This window comes from Octopus sinensis, linkage group LG1 (assembly GCF_006345805.1).
Source record: "Octopus sinensis linkage group LG1, ASM634580v1, whole genome shotgun sequence".
In the NCBI taxonomy this organism is placed as follows: domain Eukaryota; kingdom Metazoa; phylum Mollusca; class Cephalopoda; order Octopoda; family Octopodidae; genus Octopus; species Octopus sinensis.
In genome coordinates, this window is record NC_042997.1 from 131,567,581 (window position 1) to 131,588,138 (window position 20,558).

The 20,558-nt window shown below is 36.7% G+C and overlaps 1 protein-coding gene across 10 annotated transcripts in view; it reads left to right on the top strand.

Annotated features, from left to right (window-relative positions):
* LOC115212289 (glutamate receptor-interacting protein 2) overlaps window positions 1–20,558 on the top strand; it is a 661,282-nt gene that overhangs the window by 322,898 nt on the left and 317,826 nt on the right. The window contains exon 1 of one of the 10 annotated variants that reach the window (XM_036504737.1): window positions 10,805–12,005. The exons of the other annotated variants lie outside the window; for them this stretch is intronic. Within the exon in view, the coding sequence (XP_036360630.1) occupies window positions 11,915–12,005 (91 nt within the window). The 5' untranslated portion in view covers window positions 10,805–11,914. Of the gene's footprint in view, window positions 1–10,804; window positions 12,006–20,558 lie in introns of those variants that run through there. 10 annotated transcript variants of the gene reach the window in all.

The following is a 20,558-nucleotide window of genomic DNA, read 5'->3' on the forward strand; positions in this document are numbered from 1 at the left end:
ATCTAGCTGTAGAAACACTGCCAGATCAGACTGGAACCTGGTGCAGCCTCCTGGCTTCTCAGATCCTGGTCGAACCGTCCAACCCATGCTAGCATGGAAAACGGACTTTAAATGATGATGATGATATACACACACAAACACATATATATATATATATATATACACTTGTTCCCTATTTTTTAGATTTGTATGTGTTAACTGTCTTATCAAATTTTCCCAAATATGTCACCAGAAAACACACACAGACAATTTTCTTTAAAACTATTTCTGTCTGTCGGTTATGTACCTGTATGTGGTTAATTTCGTGTTACTGTACATAAATTTTCATTTGATTTGTGTGTCCACATGTGTGTCTGTATGTGTATCTATGTGCGTGCATGTGTGTGTTTCTTATGTTGCCATATATGAGTAGATAGAGGGCAGGCGTTATAAGCAGTATTCACTTTTATTACACACAGTAACAACACTACACACAGAGAACTTAAAAATACTTCAGTAACACATGCCAGCTGTCTTGCCAGATGGCTGTGTGGCTACAAAGGTTGGGGGTTGTTTGGTGGAGGTAGGCGCTGTGCTTAGTTGTTTATTCAAGAAATTTCAAAAAAAGATAAGTGTGTTTCCTTTTGGCTCTTCGCTGCTTCCCTCATACACAATCTCCTGCCCACCTATTTCTTATGCTTTAACCCACCCTACTTCTCATCTGTATCAAAAATGTCTGGCTTACTCTGATATCAGTTGGTTTTTACATTATCAAATTTGATTTATTAATTATTTTCTTTACTTATTAATCTCATATTTTATAGAGTAACTAATGAACATTAATTACTGTTTAGGGACTTAATTTATCACAAGTTATGAAATATTCTTGGCTGTTTGGTTAAGAAGCTTGTTTCACAACCATGTGATTTTGGGTTCAGTTCTGCTGCATATCTTGGAAAAGTGTTTTTGACAATAGCTCCAAACTAATTTCTTGTGAATGAATTTGAAAGATAAAGACTGTGAGGAAGCCCATCATATATGCATGTATGTATGTGTATGTGTTTTGCATTTGTCCACCACAACCACCTGATAACCAGTGCTAGTTTGTTTATATCCCCATAACTGATTTGGTTTGGTGAAGAAGACCAATAGGATAAGTTTCAGATTTAAATAGGTGTTGGGCACGATCTATTTTGTGAAACCCTTGAAAGCAGTGCCCCAGCATGGCCACAATCCAATAGCTGAAACAAGTACAAGTTAAAATATATTTACCATCATATCCTTTTCTTATCCTGCAACTGATAGAGCCAGTTGTTGTATATCTTGTTATGGCACCATCATGTTGTTTGTTTCTGGTGTTCAATGAAAAAACATATCAGGCCATGGGGAAATATTCCCTTGGCCTGGAAATCAGTGAGGGTTGGTGATAGGAAGGGTATCTAGCTATAGAAAATCTGCCTCAGCAGATTCAGTTTGACCCATCCAAGCACAGGAAAGGGGATGGTAACTGATGATAATGAACATAAAGGGCTGATAGTAAAAACCATAAGTATTATGTTTTGTCAGATGCACAAACAATTGCTAATCTAGTACTTCGAGTGACCAGACTGTTTCTTTTTCTCTGCTAATTGACTTTTCAAATTTAGTTTCCATTATACTCTTTTACTTGTTTCAGTCATTTGACTGTGGCCATGCTGGAACACTGCCTTTAGTTGACCAAATCAACCCCAGGATTTATTCTTTGTAAGCCTAGAACTTATTCTATCGATCTCTTTTGTCGAATCGCTAAGTAATGGGGACATAAACACACCAGCATCGGTTGTCAAGCAATGTCGGGGGGGGGGGACAAACACAGACACACAAACATATACACACACACATACATATATATACAATGGGCTTCTTTTAGTTTGCGTCTACCAAATCCACTCACAAGGCTTTGGTCGACCCGAGGCTATAGTAGAAGACACGTGCCCAAGGTGCCACGCAGTGGGACTGAACCCAGTTCCATTGGTTCGTTAGCAAGCTACTTACCACACAGCCACTCCTATGCCTATATAGTTTAGAACCATTTCAACTGATACTGTTTTGTGTCCTCGGGAACCACACATTGTTTTTTTACCATTTTAATGTTAGGTCCTCAACCAATAAAACAAGCTAGAGATTAATTTCTCTTGCACCCAAGCATGGCCATATGATCAAAAAGGTTGCTTTGCAGTCATGTGTTTTGGAGTGCAATCCAACTGTGCAGCATCTCGGGCAAATATCTTCTACAGTAGCCTGAAACTAACCAGGAATTTCAACCGTGTTTTGTAGTCTGCTAACGCAACACTTCCTTTATAGGATTCAGTTAGCTCAAAACATCATCAGGAGTAACTACGTCTGGTTTTGGCCCCTACTCTTTTACCGTTTTGACGTGGTGGGGGCCCCCACTTTTGGAGGTGTCTTCAGACCTGGTGTTGGGTGCATGTCTTCTTTCTTCTGTTCCCTGCCCTCTTCGATGTAGTGTCAACGAGCGAATGACTGACTTGTCAAATTTTTCCCTTTAAATACTTGCTGCTAGGCTCCAGCAGACAACCCCAGCAAGTTGTCACGTGACACTGTCTCAACTTTAACTGACCAATGAAGGCGCGTAGTCTTAGCCCACGCATTCTCTAAACGACCGTCACCTGTCAGTCAGCGAAGCTAATCTCACCTAGTGATGTTATGACTTGCAAGCCATTTTTGGTCTCCTTGCTTCAGCCATATATAGAAGCTAGCTTTTTCAACCACCTCCTGTACTCTCCTTATTAGTTTTCTCAGCTCTGGGCTAGGTCTTGTGAGTGACTTTTGGTAGATGGAAGCTGGGTGGATGCCTGTCATATACAGAGACAAACACATGAGTGTTTGAAATGGAGTTCTTCCAAATGATCTCCAGAGTCACATTACTCAATAGACATGTGAACAGAATATCACAAGAAATAATCAAGGAATCCCAAGACAGATTCTTCTAGCTGAGCCAACTGGCAGGAGAACCAGGAGCAGCTCAAGGATAAGATGGATGGATGATATCTATAGACTCAGTTGATCATGCCTGGAAGTCTAATGATGGTTACTTCTGATAGGACTGTATAGAAGAGGTGCCTGAGGATACTATAGCCATAGCCCTCCCAGGAATAGTGGACAAAAAAGATGGATGGATATGTGTGTATGTTTGTATTTGTTCGTCCCCCATCACCACTGCTGATTTGTTTACTTCCCTGTAATTTAGTGGTTTTGGCAAAAGATTCTGACAGAATAAGTATCAATCTTTATTTCTGGTTTGATTTGTTTGACTAAGCACTTAAGGCAGTGCTCCAGCATGGCTGCAGTTTAATGACTGAAACAAGTAAAAAGATATAATATACACATCCGAAGGCGGTGAGCTGGCAGAAACGTTAGCATGCCGGGCGAAATACTTAGCAGTATTTCGTCTGCTGTTACGTTCTGAGTTCAAATTCTGCAGAGGTCGACTTTGACTTTCATCCTTTCGGGTTTGATAAATTAAGTACCAGTTATGCACTGGGATCGATGTGATTGACTTAATCTCTTTGTCTGTCATTGTTTGTCCCCTCTATGTTTGGCCCCTTGTGGGCAATACAGAAATAAGATATAATATACACAATGCAGAAAAGGAGTGGCTATGGGTATTTATTTATTGATTTTGAAGTGATTAACAAACAGCAAAGATGGTGGTAGCAAAGAAATTACATTGTTGATTCCATACTAGAATTATGGACAATAATAAAAAAACAAAAAGATAGTAATGGTTGCAATTCATTCGACAATGACATAGAAACAGGATGCTGCTGAAAACAGAACTAATTCCAAGAGGACGTTTCTTTGTAACGGATAATAAATAATTCTCATCAACTACTAGGAAAGATGCTCACATACATAAGGTGTGTCTGTGAACCCGGATAGAAAGTTTGATGTGTACGTATAGGTCAATTAGTATTTATTGCTGTGTAGTCAACATGTGTTGTGATTGAATAAATTTGTAAGTTTATGTTGATGAAAAGGCGTATCTATATAAGTTGCACCCGAAATTTTGTTTCCTCATAACTTTCAGAAAAATGGATGATTTTTGTTGAAATTTTTTACAAAACCTTTCAAACAGTGTAGGATCCAATTTTTTCAGATTCTGTAGTGAAAATGATTTGCAGGGTGAAATGGGACAAGAATTTCTGATAATTCGTATGAATCCTTTTTGCTTCCTCATAACTTAAAAAAAATGGGTATTTTTTGATGAAATTTTCTACAAGTACAGGAGTGGCTGTGTGGTACGTAGCTTGCTTACCAACCACATGGTTCCGGGTTCAGTCCCACTTGGGCAAGTGTCTTCTACTATAGCCTCGGCCAGACCAAAGTCTTGTGAGTGGATTTGGTAGACGGAAACTAAAAGAACCCGTCGTATATATGTATATATATATATGTGTGTGTGTGTTTGTCTTTGTACCCCCAACACCGCTTAACAACCGATGCTGATGTGTTCAGGTCCCCGTAACTTAGCGGTTCGTCAAAAGAGATCGATAGAATAAGTACTAGGCTTACAAAGAATAAGTCCTGGGGTCGATTTGGTCGACTAAAGGCGGTGCTCCAGCATGGCCACAGTAAAATGACTGAAAAAAGAAGTACTTTTCAGATATAGCAAACTACAAATATATCGGAATTTAATGTTAGCGAAAAAAACAAAACAAAACCAAACGAAAAATAAACAGAAAAAAATGGTGGACGTGCCACGCATACATACTGACACATGTCACAATGTTTTCGAAATTTCTAGTTTCATTTTGCTGATATATATACATGTGATGTAGGCCAGCGTGTATGTGGGTGCGCCCACCAATTTTTTTTTCCCCCCTACTTTCAATTCTGATATAATCGTTATCTAAACCATTTGAAACGTTTTTGTAGAATATTTCATTGAAGAATATTTATTTTTCTGAAAGTTATGAGGAAACAAAGTCGGGGCGATGAACACTTTTCTCGGTATGTTGATTCTAAAGACGGGGTTAGCCTGAAATTCCACTAACGTATACATAGCCGAGTAATTAAGAAGTTGCCTTTCTAATCATGAGATCCCAGGTTCACTCCCATTGTATAACATCTTGAGCAAGCCTCTTCTTCTATCATGGCCTCTGTTAGACCCATGTGAGTGAAATTGGGTGATGTAAATGAAATGTGTAGTAGTCCATTGGACGGATTATACCTTTGATTCAAACAGTTTAGTTTCCTTATACACTGCAGCGCTAATCCTCCTCGTATGTCTATGGAATACTCAGCCACTAACATGCTAATATACTTATTAATAGGTTGATCGAAAATCTGGAATACTCACCGTTGAACCGACACCTAGCAGGACTTCCCTTGTTCCCCTCAATTGTTTTAACATCTATCGATTAGTATATTTTTTGTTCAGCACATGTTCCACAAGTACCCGAGTTTCTCTTTCCCCTCTTTCTCTCTCACACACACATCTCTCTCTCTCTCTCTCTCTCTCTCTCTCTATATATATATATATATATATATATATATATATATATATATATATATACTGTTGTGTCTGGGCAGAGTCATTTTCTTTTTTGTGCCTTATAATTTAACACATTTACCGGTAAAATTCCACTTATTCCTTATTTTTATTTTCCTAAAATTTTCGTTGCGTCTTGCAACCTTTTCAGTAGTCTTTCATATATATATATATATATATAATAATAATGAATTATTGTATACAGTGCTTAGGACACGAAGTATAATACTTTATTAGCATTTGTGCAATATTGGCACTATGCTCAGTACGAAAAACAAAAACATTCTACGTTACTGCTGTCATGTGTTTTGTCAAAGACTGGGGTCTATAAATTCATTCATGTCACGTGCCTGTTATCCTATCAGGTTTTCTATTTATAGAACTTCAGACCTTGTAAACTAATAATTTTCGCTGCTTTTCTTTCTTCTGTTTTTTTTTTTTTCTCTTAGAATATAGTGGTGTCAACGGCCACAATTAGCCGGAAAAAAAAAGAAGTTTTTCCAAAGGACCGTGGGGAATACGAATTCCCAGATACGATCTCAGTGGCGGGTATAAAGGCGGCGAGCTGGCAGAATCGTTAGCGCGCCGGGCGAAATGCTAAGCGGTATTTCGTCTGCCGTTACGTTGTGAGTTCAAATTCCGCCGAGGTCGACTTTGCCTTTCATCCTTTCGGGGTCGATAAAAATTAAGCACCAGTTACGCACTGGGGTCGATGTAATCGACTTAATACCTATGTCTGTCCTTGTTCATCCCCAGCCCCTTGTGGGTAATAAAGAAATAGGTATTTTGGGCAAGTGCCGTTTCTGTAGCATTGGGTCCATCCTTAACTTGTGACTAAAAGCTGGGAAGATGGAAACTATATAGAAAAATCCCGTTGGATGGATTGTACTTGTAATTCAAAGGTCCAGTCTCGGCACATTCTGTGTTCTACTCATGCCACCTGAGATTTACATTGAGGGTGTAGCAGAAGCGGTTACCAGAGGCGTCGACCACTTACAAGCTAATTAAATAAGCCTGGTAGATCAGTTAGTTGATCGAACAAGTAAGATCTCATGGTCGGACATTCGAACCAACATCCTTTGTGTATGCTTTAATGTGTTCGATTTAACACAAAACTTTTTGTGTTTGAAATCTCACTACTTTAAGTGATAAAGGCAGATTTGTTTTACTAGTAAAACTTTATTCCTGTTAGGAAAAGGTGCCAAACCTGAAAGTCAAATAAGTATCTATCGTTGGATATATGAGATTTATCTAATCTGCTTAACTCCGTCTCCATGACCCTTTAAAACTAATCGTATTTTGACCGGCGCAAACATAATCCAACTGCCTCCAGTTAACCTCTTACATATCTTTTATTATCGCCTTCATTCATCTGATAAAGGAAGATGAAGTCTCAATCATTTAACTCTATTCTTAACACTATCACCTCATAAGTAATTGTTCCGTTCTTCTTGAATTTCCTTTCAAATAATGACTGATTCAGCATTGCATTTTCCATTCAATTCACATCTACGATGCATTATAGTAATATAAAGTGAAGTTGACAACGGCGAGATTCGATCTCAGGACAGTAATATTTGAAGCGGATACTAAAAAGCACTGCCAATAGTTTAGCTTAAGTTGGCGAAAATTTTAATAATAAAATAAAATAAAATAAAAATCATTCGCAACCTTTTTTGTTGTTGCTGCTCTTTCTTTTCTGTCGCTTGTACATCTATCTCTAGCTTCCATTATACTTGTTTTTCTGATTGACTGCTTTCATTTTCATCTTCAACTATTCAATCTGCATGATTTTTGTTTTTACTTCACTTTCTTTCTTTTCCCTTTCTCTCGTTATAACAGACACATGCAGTAAGAGTGAGTGAGTACTATCAAGTATAACAAAATTCAGTGAATGTTGAAGGCTATTTTCATTGATAATATGTATTAAATAACTCAGTTTAACATACATATACAACTACACCTATCACTTGCAAAAATAAAATTATTTTCCATACTTCAGTATCTTTTTAAACTAGTAACATATCCACCCCTTGGTATATTTACTGACAACCCCACCTCCCACTCTCTTTAATTGACGCTTACCCAACATGGTCTTAAATCCATTGTCTACATTATTTGACTACTTCAGTTTTCTTCCCTCTCTCTTTTCCATATAGTGTTTGTGTGTGTAAGGACATATTATATATGCTCCAGTATGGCCTAAGTCAAATTGGCTGGAGCCAGTATACAACAGAAATACAAGCACTTTCCACCGATCTTTCTACTTACCATATTTCCTTCCTTAATCTACTCTGATGCATTTTAAAATAATAATAGTAATAATAATAATGAAATTATTTAGTATAGTACTGTGAGAGCGCGCGTTTATTCTCAGTTGAATTGTAAGATTTTCATTCAAATATAAGAAAAGAAAGAAAACGTATGAAAGATGTGAATTCGAAACAAAAATTTTAAAACGAAGAACTAAGCCAACAACGACTAGATTAGTAGTTGCGAGGAAAACGTAATTGTCGATGTTATTCGACGAATCGAGTTCAAATCGTACTGTTTGCTATTCATCCTCCTAGGATCGTTAACTTAAGTGACAGTGAAGTAAATAATGTTGTTGTAATCAATTGTTTCTAACTCCACGGATTTTGGCCTTGTGACTAAGTTATAAATCAGGATTTAAAAATAAAAGGTATCACAACCAGGACTTCCCATTCAATCATCTCCAAATAACTAGCATCATGTATATATATATATAAGAAATGAAGTTACTTTTCGTTACGTTCTTCTTTAGACAATATACTTCATGACTGACAAAATTAACAAAATATTATTACATGGATATTTCTTAATTCTTATTATCGATTTTAAAATGAAGAAAATCAACTTTACCAAATAAAGTTAAAGAATAAAAATAATAATGTTGCAGCATCCGCATCTATGGAAGCCGATTTACAATTTGTAAACAATATAGTCGAACCAACGTGGTAACCTCTACATATTCGCTCAATTTTTTTGAGAATAACAGCTAAATCTCCTTCAAATCAGATCCTAGTCTTAAACAGGAAAGACATGCTGAATACTGTAGTTTTGAACGCACACAAGGTCTGAATAAACACGGGATAGCCACAGTTGGAATACCTTTCTATGATCATAGGTTTGATCACACATAGGTCTGACCTGGGGCTAAACAAAAAAAGCATGTGATTCTTAGTTTAAATTGAATAACGTTCGACGAAAATCGAATCCCGCATCTCTAAACTGTCAGCCACTAGAGAAGTGAAATTGTTTACATATTGTATATCGATTAATCTATATAAAAGTACACATAATGTGTGTGTAAGTGTGTAAGATTCCGCGGTTTTAGAACACATTAGCGAATATTTGGTCCCGTTTGAAGGAGGTCGGTTGAATGAACGACTGTCAAAGCCCGAAATATGTGTATTAGTAGCAGCGATAGTAGCTGCATCATTGGTAGCAACAGATTACTCAGCTGCGGCAACAGTTGGAGGGGTAGAGAGTTCGAGAGGGAGATGGTGACGATGATTTATGTTGATGTTCGACACTTTTTAACTTGTCACTTCTTTTTTCTCCTCCTCTTCAGCATTCTCTAACATATTACTCTCCGTCCGCCCTCTTCTCCCTTACTTGCGCACGAATTGCGGCTCCTCTGATGATGGCTTGCTCTGTTGCAGTCCCTTGCTGTAACTTTCAATAATGCACCCAGTAATGATTACAGGGTGTAGATGTCCAGGGACATATATTGCAACAACAATAATGAATGGATCGGCAACAATCAAAATAACAATGAAGTGAATAGGGAGGAGCTACGCACAGGAGGTTGGGTGCGATGATGTGGTAGGGGTAAGAACAGAAAGAAATAGGGGGAAAGTGTAAACGAAAGAAAAAGAAAATGTAAAGAGAGAAAGAGTGAGTTGTGACTGATGGGAAAGAAAGCGAGAAAAACAAAAGACCATAGTTTGTAAGGGCTGGGTTTTCGTATAAAGCATGAAAGGAAATAAGAAAGGAAAGTGATGCTGAGAAAGAAGAGAGTAAGAGAGAGAATGGAAGATGAAGAAAAGGTGGGAGATAAGGTGAAGAAAAGGGAACGAAAGTATTATCCCTTAATATATGAATTTTGATTAAATATCTTGATATGAAAGAGAATATTAAGATAACGGTATTCCGAACCGATTCGACTCATGCTTAAAACACCAGTAACAAGAAACTGTTTCACTTTCCATGTTAGTTTCTGGTACTAACATGTAAAAAGACAATAAAAAAAAAAAACACATCTACACCCCCAGCTCTATAAACGTGGGAATGAGTTTTCAAAGATTTGAAAAGAAGTTAAATTCGACCGCGCAAACTTTGGATTACCCTTATCATTTCTCTCAGGTATTTATAATGAAACAACCAGAAGAAAGACAGAAAAGCCCAATCAGCAGCGAATGTGTTTCCCCTTTCTCATTTATTTATCCATTTTCGCATTTTTATATCTATTTCTACAGATAAATAATAACATACGCTCCTCACTTTATGCCGCAGTTTCATATGCTTACCGCTGCACGGACGAAACCTCTTTTTCTCAGCCTCTTAAAGCTTCTCGCACGTGTGAATTTAGATACACACCGACTACACTGGAGCGATAATATCTTCGGTTAAACAGTTCATTGAAAACAGAAAGTTAGTGATAAAGCGAACGTGGAACATATTTAAATCAATACCAACTTTTTCCGTTTGTTTTTAACGACAAATTTTACTGTTGCCGGAGATGTCAACACTCGGATAATACTCCGTTGCTTCACTTAAATGTGACCGCTTCATTCGTCAGCTGGTTTGTGATGATGTTTCGAATTATTTCTCTCTTGTGATTTACAAACTGAAATTGTCATTTTTGCTTACAACAAGAACAAACAAACAAAAACTGCGAAAAACCGTAAACAAAATAAACACCCCTTTCCCCGCTACCCACTTTCTTTTACATCATGTAATGTGTCTCCAATGATCCCACTTCATTCACGTATATATTATACCCAGCTTTAGTGGCAATTTGACAAACCTATTAGTATTTGTATGCAGGGAATAGCTCCTATGATACTATTAGTGTTTATATAGTGTGTGTACCTTTCACACAACTATATTTACATACTTCACTAGAACTAATTGCTTTATATTTTCTCTCTCACACACACATACATACGTATATATATATATATGTAATTTTTTTTTAATATTGTAATCTTCAACAAGTGTTGAAATAACATTTAAAATAACTTTTATATTGCATTTATCTTACAGAATGGTCTATTACAAGTGTGTGTATATATAATCGTGATTATAAGTTCACCCTGGTGTGAATTACCTTAAGCATTTTAAGAGAAAAATCTGTTTATAATTACGGAATATAAAGTAATTTAAGTTTTTATAGTACAAAAAAGACCAGATGTGTAACGAAGGAAAAAGTAATGCAGCATAATGTTAAAAACAATTTAAACAACTTTACCTGTTGATTTAGAATACCATTTCTTTTTTAAACTAAGAAAGTAAGTCATCTTTTCCACTATACAAACATATATAGTATATTTAATAACAAATGCTAAATTAATTTTTTTTTCTTTTTGGCCAGCTGATGAAACAATATAAAGCTGTTGAAAAATTAAATTGTAAATTTAATTGAATTAATAAGTTTCTAAATCACTTTTAATCTAATAGGTTCAAGTATAATTCCTTAATTACTTTTAGGAGAAATACATATTTAGGAAAGCTTGTTAACTGACAAATAAGCATTGCTCCTTATATATTTTGCTCATATACAGAAATATTAGTTTATGAATATTATAAATTAACGTGTTATAAATTACTCAAAAATATAAATTAATTTACAAACTTCAATTTATTTATTATGGATTTATCTTTTATTTTTATCTCTCCCTCTCATTTACCAGAAAGAAAAAAAAAACATTTCACCTTTGACATTTCAGTTTTAACAGGTTAAAAATCATATGCTTAAAGGATCGAATCTTCCTCAAATTTCTGTTCAATCAATGCCAACCTGGGCCTCCAAATAATTTACTTTGTTTTAGTTTCTAGAAGAATGATTGCTTAACAAATGAAAAGGAAACCTTGTATTTTTGAAATCTTTTACCTTATTGCGGGTTAAGGGCACGGAGATGCCCACTAGTTTTATTTCTATTCATAATCATCATTGGAGCAAGAGGCTCCCATATGTCCCGAATCTTGCTGCTGTTAAGTGAATGATGGGATCTCTTTCTCTCTCTCTCTTACCTTTCGGAACTTACCATGGATTGATAATTTGTAAACAAAACTGAAAAAATATATTTCTATGTGAAAGTTAAACTATAAAAGTCCTTTGAGGAAATATTTAAAGCTATGGCACGAGCATTTGGAAAATTTTGGTTATGGCTTAAAGATCGGAATAAAAAGTTCCATAGAAGATCTTGGGCCTACCCTGAAGAATATGGTAAGTTAATTTTCTTACATGTGACATGCTTATGTACTTTCTAATAACATGAAAAGATTCTCAAATATCTATGAAAACTGAACCTGCTTTTTGTACTTGAAAATCAGGCTCCCTGCCAACAAGGCAACCTCTATTGTACCCTTGGTTGGGTACAGCTAAATATATGAATCTGGCGTGATGAGCTGTTATTTGTGACAAGAATATATATTTACCTTGCGCAATTATAGCTAATACATAACATACCCTTCATTCGTTAAGGGCTCGCCTTCATTGGTTGACTATTTCAAACACAGTGTTTGCCTATTGTATTTCTTTACAACTTTACTAACTTCGCTGCCTCCCTCATTTGGCTGAAGTACCTTCTCTACTTTCATTTGTAATACATTCTATGCATTGTTTTCTTTCAAACAATGTAGATGTTACAGTAGATTTGTTGTGTATTAAGCCTTGTTGCCAAAGCAGTTGCCGTCAAACTCATTACCATTTCAATATTCAATTTTACATTATGTTGTGTCTTCAACTGTTGACCTTTAATTGAAAATATTTTGAAGTTCTCTTATTTTCTATCATTATCGTATTTTTCTTATCTCACTTAACAAACTTGTTTTGAAAGTTTATTTCGCAATTAGAGATCATTAATATTTTCTTTCTCTTTTTTTCTTTTTGGTCTTTGTTTGTGGAAATTCTGCTATGAAAATATGGTCCATGTTATTCAGAAATGAATGGTTTTTAAATGCCATATTTCTTTCATGTAATTATTAATTCATTAGGAAAACATCTGGTTGGCATTTCTTTCTCTCTATTTTTTTTTATACAATTTTTCTTTTTTTGTTAGGTGGGAAGGTTGATGTCTGAAGCCTCTCAAAAGTTTCAATCATCGGCAAAAGAGAGGTTCAATATTTATATATTCTACAATCATCCTACTATTGCCATTTCAAGTTTTTACTATCTAATGCTAATTTAACTCGATTTTCACCTTGATTTTAAACCCATTATATGTTTTAATCTTTGAAGTTTTTCTAGACTATATGAAACAGTTCTTCATTGAACTTCTTTTCCAAGTTCCTGTCAATAGCATAGCTGGTGAGGAGGAAGGCAGTCTGTTCCAGGCAACGCTTTTAAGTGGGTTGTACATTCGGGGTATTCAGGTCTGCTGTATATACCTGTATCAGCTTGTATAGATAAACTTAAGAAATGTGGACAGCAAATACAAGGGCTGCTCTGGGTGACACACATTCTTACTACACAACTAGTTCATGTCCTAAAGACCAATTTCAAATTAAGTTCTTCATCACTTTCATTTTGTCCACATGAATTTTCATTTGTTTTAACATGAAACACAAAAGTTATTTCGTTCGTAGCTGAACCTAAAATTTCAAATCAACTGAAACCACCAAGAAATAGAGAATATGTTGATAACTTTATGGGTTTTTGTGAAAGCAGCAACTTAAAAATTTTACAGGAAAAAAATTTACAATAGAAACCCCTGTTTACGAATTTAATTTGTCCCTGAAAGCAGTTCGTCACTTGAAGTGTTCGTAAACCGAAACTATTTTTTCTCTTAGCAAATTCAAGAGAAGACATAACGAAATCGAGCAGAGATATGCACTAAATGAAAGCTAGACAGCAATTGACGCTCTCCTGCTAAGACTCCCAGATTTTCACCAACCGTTGTTGCCTTTTTGCGTGTTTGTTACTCGATACGTTTAATGTTCGAAAAATTGTTCGTAAACCAATTTGTTCACGATGAGAGGCATTCATAAACCAAGGTTCCGCTGTGATTATCTTCAACTCTGTATTTCATTGACATATGTGACATGGTTTTGGGCATTAAATATACTCGATGGTTTAGAGTTCAAAATATTGCACGGATCTATGATATGCTATGTTCTGGCAATCTTTCGAAAGATTGCCTATGTTCTTCGTAATTAGTTAAGGAATGACTGATAAAGAAGTTCACTTCCCAGTCGCTTCCGCCAGCCTGGGGCCATAGCTTTGTGAGTGGATTTGGTTGGCAGAAACTGAAAGAACTGAAGGCGGCGAGCTAGCAGAAACGTTGGCACGCCGGGCGAAATGCTCAGCGGTATTTCGATTGCCGTTCCGTTCTGAGTTCAAATTCCGCCGAGGTCGACTTTGCCTTTCATCCTTTCGGGGTCGATAAATTAAGTACCAGCTACGCACTGGGGTCGATGTAATGGACTTAATCCGTTTGTCTGTCCTTGTTTGTCATCTGTCTTTTGCCTCTTGTGGGTAGTAAAGAAATAGGTATTTCGATTGCCGTTACGTTCTGAGTTCAAAATTCCTCCGAGGTCGACTTTGCCTTTCATCCTTTCAGGTCGATAAATTAAGTACCAGTTACACATTGGGTCGATGTAGTCGACTTAATCCCTTTATCTGTCTTTGTTTGTCATCTCTGTATTTAGCCCCTTGTGGGTAGTAAAAAAATAGGTATTTCGTCTGCCGCTACGTTCTGAGTTCAAATTCCGCTGAGGTCGACCTTGCCTTTCATCCTTTCGGGGTCGTTAAATTAAGTACCAGTTACTCATTGGGGTCGATGTAATCTACTTAATCCCTTTCTCCTTGTTTGTCCCCTCTATGTTTAGCCCCTTGTGGGGAATAAAGAAATAAGAAACTGAAAGAAACCCATTGTGTGTGTGTATGCCTCCTTCTTGTGACATCACATGACAGTTGTAAATGAGTGTCACCTTCCAATCTTCCACAAAAACATGTCTGGTCATGAGGAAATATTTTCTTACTCAGAAACAAGTCAGAGTTGGTGTATGAAAGAGCAGCCAGTCATAGAAAATCTGCCTTAATGAAATTCATCTGACCCACGAAAGTATGGAAAAGTGGATGTTAAAATGATAATGACGGTGGGGGTGACTCCTTCAACCCATTTTTCCTTGGGGGCAATATTTAAAATTCTTGAATCCATTCCTTTCCATGTATTCTTGGAGGGGTTTAACTCAGCACTGCTAACTAATAAACTTGGTCAATTTTTCTGCTCTGCTATTATTATTTGGTAAGTTGTTCCTAACCTGTGCTACCTGTTTTCATTTAGGTGGACCAGAACATTTGGGAATTAAGTGCATTGACTAAGGACACAAAGCAGTGCCTGTAACTGGATATGAAATTGCTGTCCTCTTAAACTTTCAAAATATCTAGCATTCAAACATGACTGTGTGGTTAAGAAGCTCACTTTGTAACCATGTGAGCTTCTTGCGTAGTGGCTGTGTGGTAAGTACCTTGCTTACTAACCACAATTCTGGGTCGGCAACTTGGACAAGTGTCTTTTACTATAGCCTCAGGTCGACCAAAGCCTTGTGAGTGGTTTGGTAGACGGAAACTGAAAGAAGCCCGTCGTATATATGTATATATATATATACGTTTGTGTGTCTGTGTTTGTCCCCCTAACATCGCTTGACAACCGATGCTGGTGTGTTTATGTCCCCGTTACTTAGCGGTTTGGCAAAAGAGACCGATAGAATAAGTACTGGGCTTACAAAAGAATAAGTCCCGGGGTCGAGTTGCTCGATTAAAGGCGGTGCTCCAGCATGGCCGCAGTCAAATGACTGAAACAAATAAAAGAGTAAAGAGTATAAGAAATAGATTTTCAGTAATCACAATAACTAGATGTTTTACTGTAAGGGTGTGACAGTTTATACAAATGGTATTACTCACTGTATTGTATAATTGATATAAATACTTATGTGTTGGCTGATTTATAGCACTAAGGTACACACGTACAAGTTCTACTTAATTCCCTTAATAAATGCCAGCTAAATGGTACCATTTTAAAATTGATTTTGCACATTTTCTGTATTACTGTAATTTCTGGCATACAACTCAAATTTTTCGGACCAAAATTTATGACCAAGAGATGGTAGGATGACTAACATGTCAAAATGACTTTGGAGGACCAAAAATTTCATATGAAATGCAGCAGAATTTGGGAAGATAGTGACGATATTTGAATGTTTACAAAATGTGCAACATCAACTTGTATGCCAGAAAATATGGTATATTTGAAAGCAGTAAAATGGGAGGGTTTTTAAGGAATTGGATTGGAATAAAGCAGTAAATAGCACAATGTGACACATTGTTCTGGTATCCAGTTATTTTTTCAACTTTCCCTTTTCCTTCTCCAGTAGCATAGATTGTTTGTTCTTTCTCGAGCCATGCCTGGCTCATAAGGGCCGGTTTCCCGGTTTCCTTGGCGTATAGGTTCCCCACCTAGATGGGAAGCCGGTCCGTCACAGGTGAGCTGCAAGATGCAGGAGGAAAGAGTGAGAGAAAGTTGTGGCGAAAGAGTCAGCAGAGATTTACCATTACCTTCTGCAGGAGCCGCGTGGAGCTTAGAGGTTTCGCTCATAAACACACACATCGCCCGGTCTGAGATTCGAACCTGTGATCCCTTGACCGCGAGTCCGCTGCTCTAACCACTAGACCATGTGCCTCCACTAGCATAGATTGCATGACACCTTGGGTATATGCCTTCTACAATAGCCTTGTGAGTAGATGTAGTTGTCAGAATCAAAACTTTTGTGTGTATGTATTTATGTATGTGTGTGTATACACACACACACACACACATGTTGTGTCTCCTTGTCCTGGGTCACTGCAATAGTGGTAGAATGAGCATCACTGTTATGCAAGCAATGTCCTCTGTTTCCAATCTTCCATAAAAACATGTCATGACATGGGTAAATATCTTACTTGGAAATAAGTGAGGGCTGGCAACAGGCAGGGCATCCCACTATACAAAATGTGCCTCAAATTCCATCTGATTCAAGAAAATATTAAAAAGTAGACATTAAAATGATGACATATGTATGTGTGTGAGTATATATGTATATGAGTTTATGTTTGTATGTATGTATGTATACATGTGTATCTATATGTAAGTATAAATAAGTTCATATATGTATGTGTGTGTATGTAATTATACACACACACACACACACACACACATATATATATATATATTAGTGGAGGCGTGTAGCTTAGTGGTTAGGGTGTCAGCATCATGATCGTAAGATTGTGGTCTCGATTCCTGGACTGGGTGACGTGTTGTGTTCTTGAGCAATACACTTCATTTCACGTTGCTCCAGTCCCCTCAGCTGGCAAAAATGAGTAACGCTGCGATGGACTGGCATCCCATCCAGCTGAGGAACACGTCATTGAAACCGGGCCCATGAGCCTGGCTAGGCTTTAAAAGGACGCATTTATTTTATATATATATATATATATATATATATATATATATATATATATTTGCTATATCATATATCATACAGTCAGATTTTTCTGTGTTGAGAAAAATCCATCTTTAATAATAGCAATATTGTTTCAAACTTCCTCCACTACCAATTTTAACATCTGTACTTTCTCTAAACCCACCGTGACTCCATCAGAAGTAACTGGGTCATCTAACACTATTGATTTGGTTGCATAACACATCATTGATTTTATTTGGAAGCCGAATAACAACAGAATAGTTTGTCAGTGGAAAACATTGTTTTGTAATGAAGGTAATTGTTCCAGAGCCATAATTAATAACTTGTGGCTGTTTTTTACATCAAGGTAATTGACTTACAAACTTTTCCAGACTATTAACCTCATCTTTTAAGCTTCCATTTTACAATCACTTTGATCTCCAATGGAGTTTCCATTTTTGTTTATATACATTGTCTCAGATTGGATTTGAACTCAGAACTTTTATTTCTAAATGAGTGGGTAATTTCTTAACAAGCTAATTTAGTTAATTTTGATATTTTATCATCATCCCAAACTTCAGTGTCAGGCTTTGGTATGGTTCCTACAGCTGGATGCCCTTCATAATGCCAACTATTTTTAAGTGTGTACAAGCTGCTTTTTCATATCACTGGTTCTGGTGACATTGCCAAGCAACTTGCAAGATAGGAAAGAACAATTGAAGGATCTGGGTTCAAGTCTAACCTGAAATAATTTGAATAATCAAGAAGTGGGCATTTGAGATTGAACTAATTAAAATTTTGTGTAAATGGTAATTATAATAATAAGGTTAATGGTTTGGAACCTTTGCTTATTGGGAAAACTCCTCTTAGAATTATTAGATGCAGACATTGGTTAAGAAGCTAGCTTTGCAACTGCATGCAAAGTGGTTAAGAAGCTAGCTTTGCAACTGCATGGCTTTGGGTTCAATCTCACCAAACCTGAAACCATGTGGTTACAAAGCAAGCGTCTTCTATTGTTATAGTTTTGGGCTCATCAATCTTTGGTAGAGAGAAACTGTATGGACATCTGACTTAAAATAAAAGACTCAGCTGAGCCTACTCTCACTTGACCCATGCAAGCATAGAAAAGAAGACATTAAAACAATTTCATCATCATCATCATTTAACGTCCGTTTTCCATGCTAGCATAGGTTGGATGGTTCGACCGGGGTCTGGAAAGCCAGGAGGCTGGACCAGGCTCCATTCTGATCTGGCAGTGTTTCTACAGCTGGATGCCCTTCCTAGTGCCAACCATTCCGTGAGTGTAGTGGGTGCTTTTTGCGTGCCACCAGCACAGGGGCCATATAGTAGTGGAAGCTATCAACTACTTGTAGTTTCTTCCTCTGGAGTGTGATGGAATCTATTTCTGAGCTTCTGTGGTGTTTATTGCCCCTGTGCATCTGTCGCACATGAAAGCTGTCTTCCTTTGATTTTGCTGCACCTCTTATGTGTCCATAGGTTACACTGGGTACGTCTTATGGAATTTCTACGTACACCTTTTCTACAGATCGAGCAGGGCCACCTACTTGAGGGTGTGTGTGATGTGTTCGCCTTCCTACTTACTAGAACTTTGGTCTTTGCTACATTGACTCTAAGGCCTTTTGATTCTAAACCTTGCTTCCACACCCGAAATTTCTTATGTTAGAATAAACTTTCTCAAAGTGGCATGCAGTGTGACTGAACCAGAAACTTTGCAATGTTCTTAACAACCATACATCCATACATGTGACTCTCTTTTTATTAAAAATCTAACTCCTGAAAAATTAACTTTTGTGGTAAAAGGTTGTCCCACTTTACTCTGCAAAGAGTATAAAGTCAGTTACCTACTTTCTCTGGTGTATATATTCCTTACTGGCTGGGATGCCAGTCCATTGCAAGATTACTGAATTTTACCAGGTGAGTGGACAGAGCAGCGTGAAATGAAGTGTTTTGCTCAAGAACACAATGCATCTCTTGGTCCAGGAATTGAAACCACAATCTTGTGATCACCCTAACCACTAAGCCATGCACTTCTACAAAACACATTAATTTTATGTTCTTGTATAATTTACAAATGCATCATTTGTGGTTAGTTTAATTGATAGTGAGTGCAAGAAAGATAAATTCATGTACACTCAAAAATATATTCAACTTATATATCTTAATTTAAGAGTAAGTCTACTGTGTCCCAGCATATTGTAATAAGTGATTTGACTACAGGGGTCAGCAGTAGAGTTAGGTGATGATCATTAATTCTTGTGCCAATGTGGAATTTCAATAAATTATGATAAAGAATTCTCATTAATTGTTCATACAAGTTTGATTATCAGACAATAACTACTAAAAGTACGAATACAATGTGGGTTATGAATAAATAAACAAGTAAACTCACATCTGTATGTATTTAGTCTCCAATGATATTAATCCCATGAGGGCCTTTTCAGCAGCTTAGGATATGGATCAAATTGACCAATTCTATTGTTGCTCAACAGTTGATGAGAATTTACTCACCTCTTCCTCCCAAAGGTTACCAATTGGATGATAGAATGCGAGCTTGTGTATTTATTTATTCATAATATATGGCTACATAAGTAAATGCTTCAAATTTAATCATAAGGCCAGTGGGAATGGTTGGTTGATATTATCAATCGCAGTACTTGACTGATGCTTTATTTCATCAACCTCCAGTATTTGTCTGGTATCATATTTTTATCAATACTAATACTATATTTTATCAATCCCAGTACTTCACTTGTACTTCATTTTATTTACCTCAGCACCTCATTGGTACTTTGTTTTATCAATCCCAAAAAGATGAAAGAAAGGCAAAGTTAACCCTTACTTGATTTGAATCCAGGACATAAAGACCGGGAATAAATAATAAAAAACATTTTTTTCCAACGTTCTAATGGTTCTGGCAATTCACCATCCTTGCTACATTCATAATTAAAATTTTGTTTGACTGTCTCCCTTCTAAGCTAAGCATAGACAAGACCGACACTAGCCACAACCCATGCGAGGTTATAAATACCAGTAGTAATCAATGCAATTACAGATGTTGCTATCACAGGCATGCAGTGAGTTTATCATTCAAGACTTAGGGGATCAGTGCTAGTGAGTCAATTTAGTGCTTTTCTCATACTACGGTTGATAAACAGTGTGTGTGATGATAGATATTTACTCCAGTGGAGACTCAGGCCATTTGTTGACAGATGGTTTTTGTATTTAGATTTTCTTTTTCATGCTTTTTGCAGAATTAAGCATTGGAATTTGTAGAGTAAAGGTGTAACTATCTCCTGCTTCTATCAGTAATCTCTGT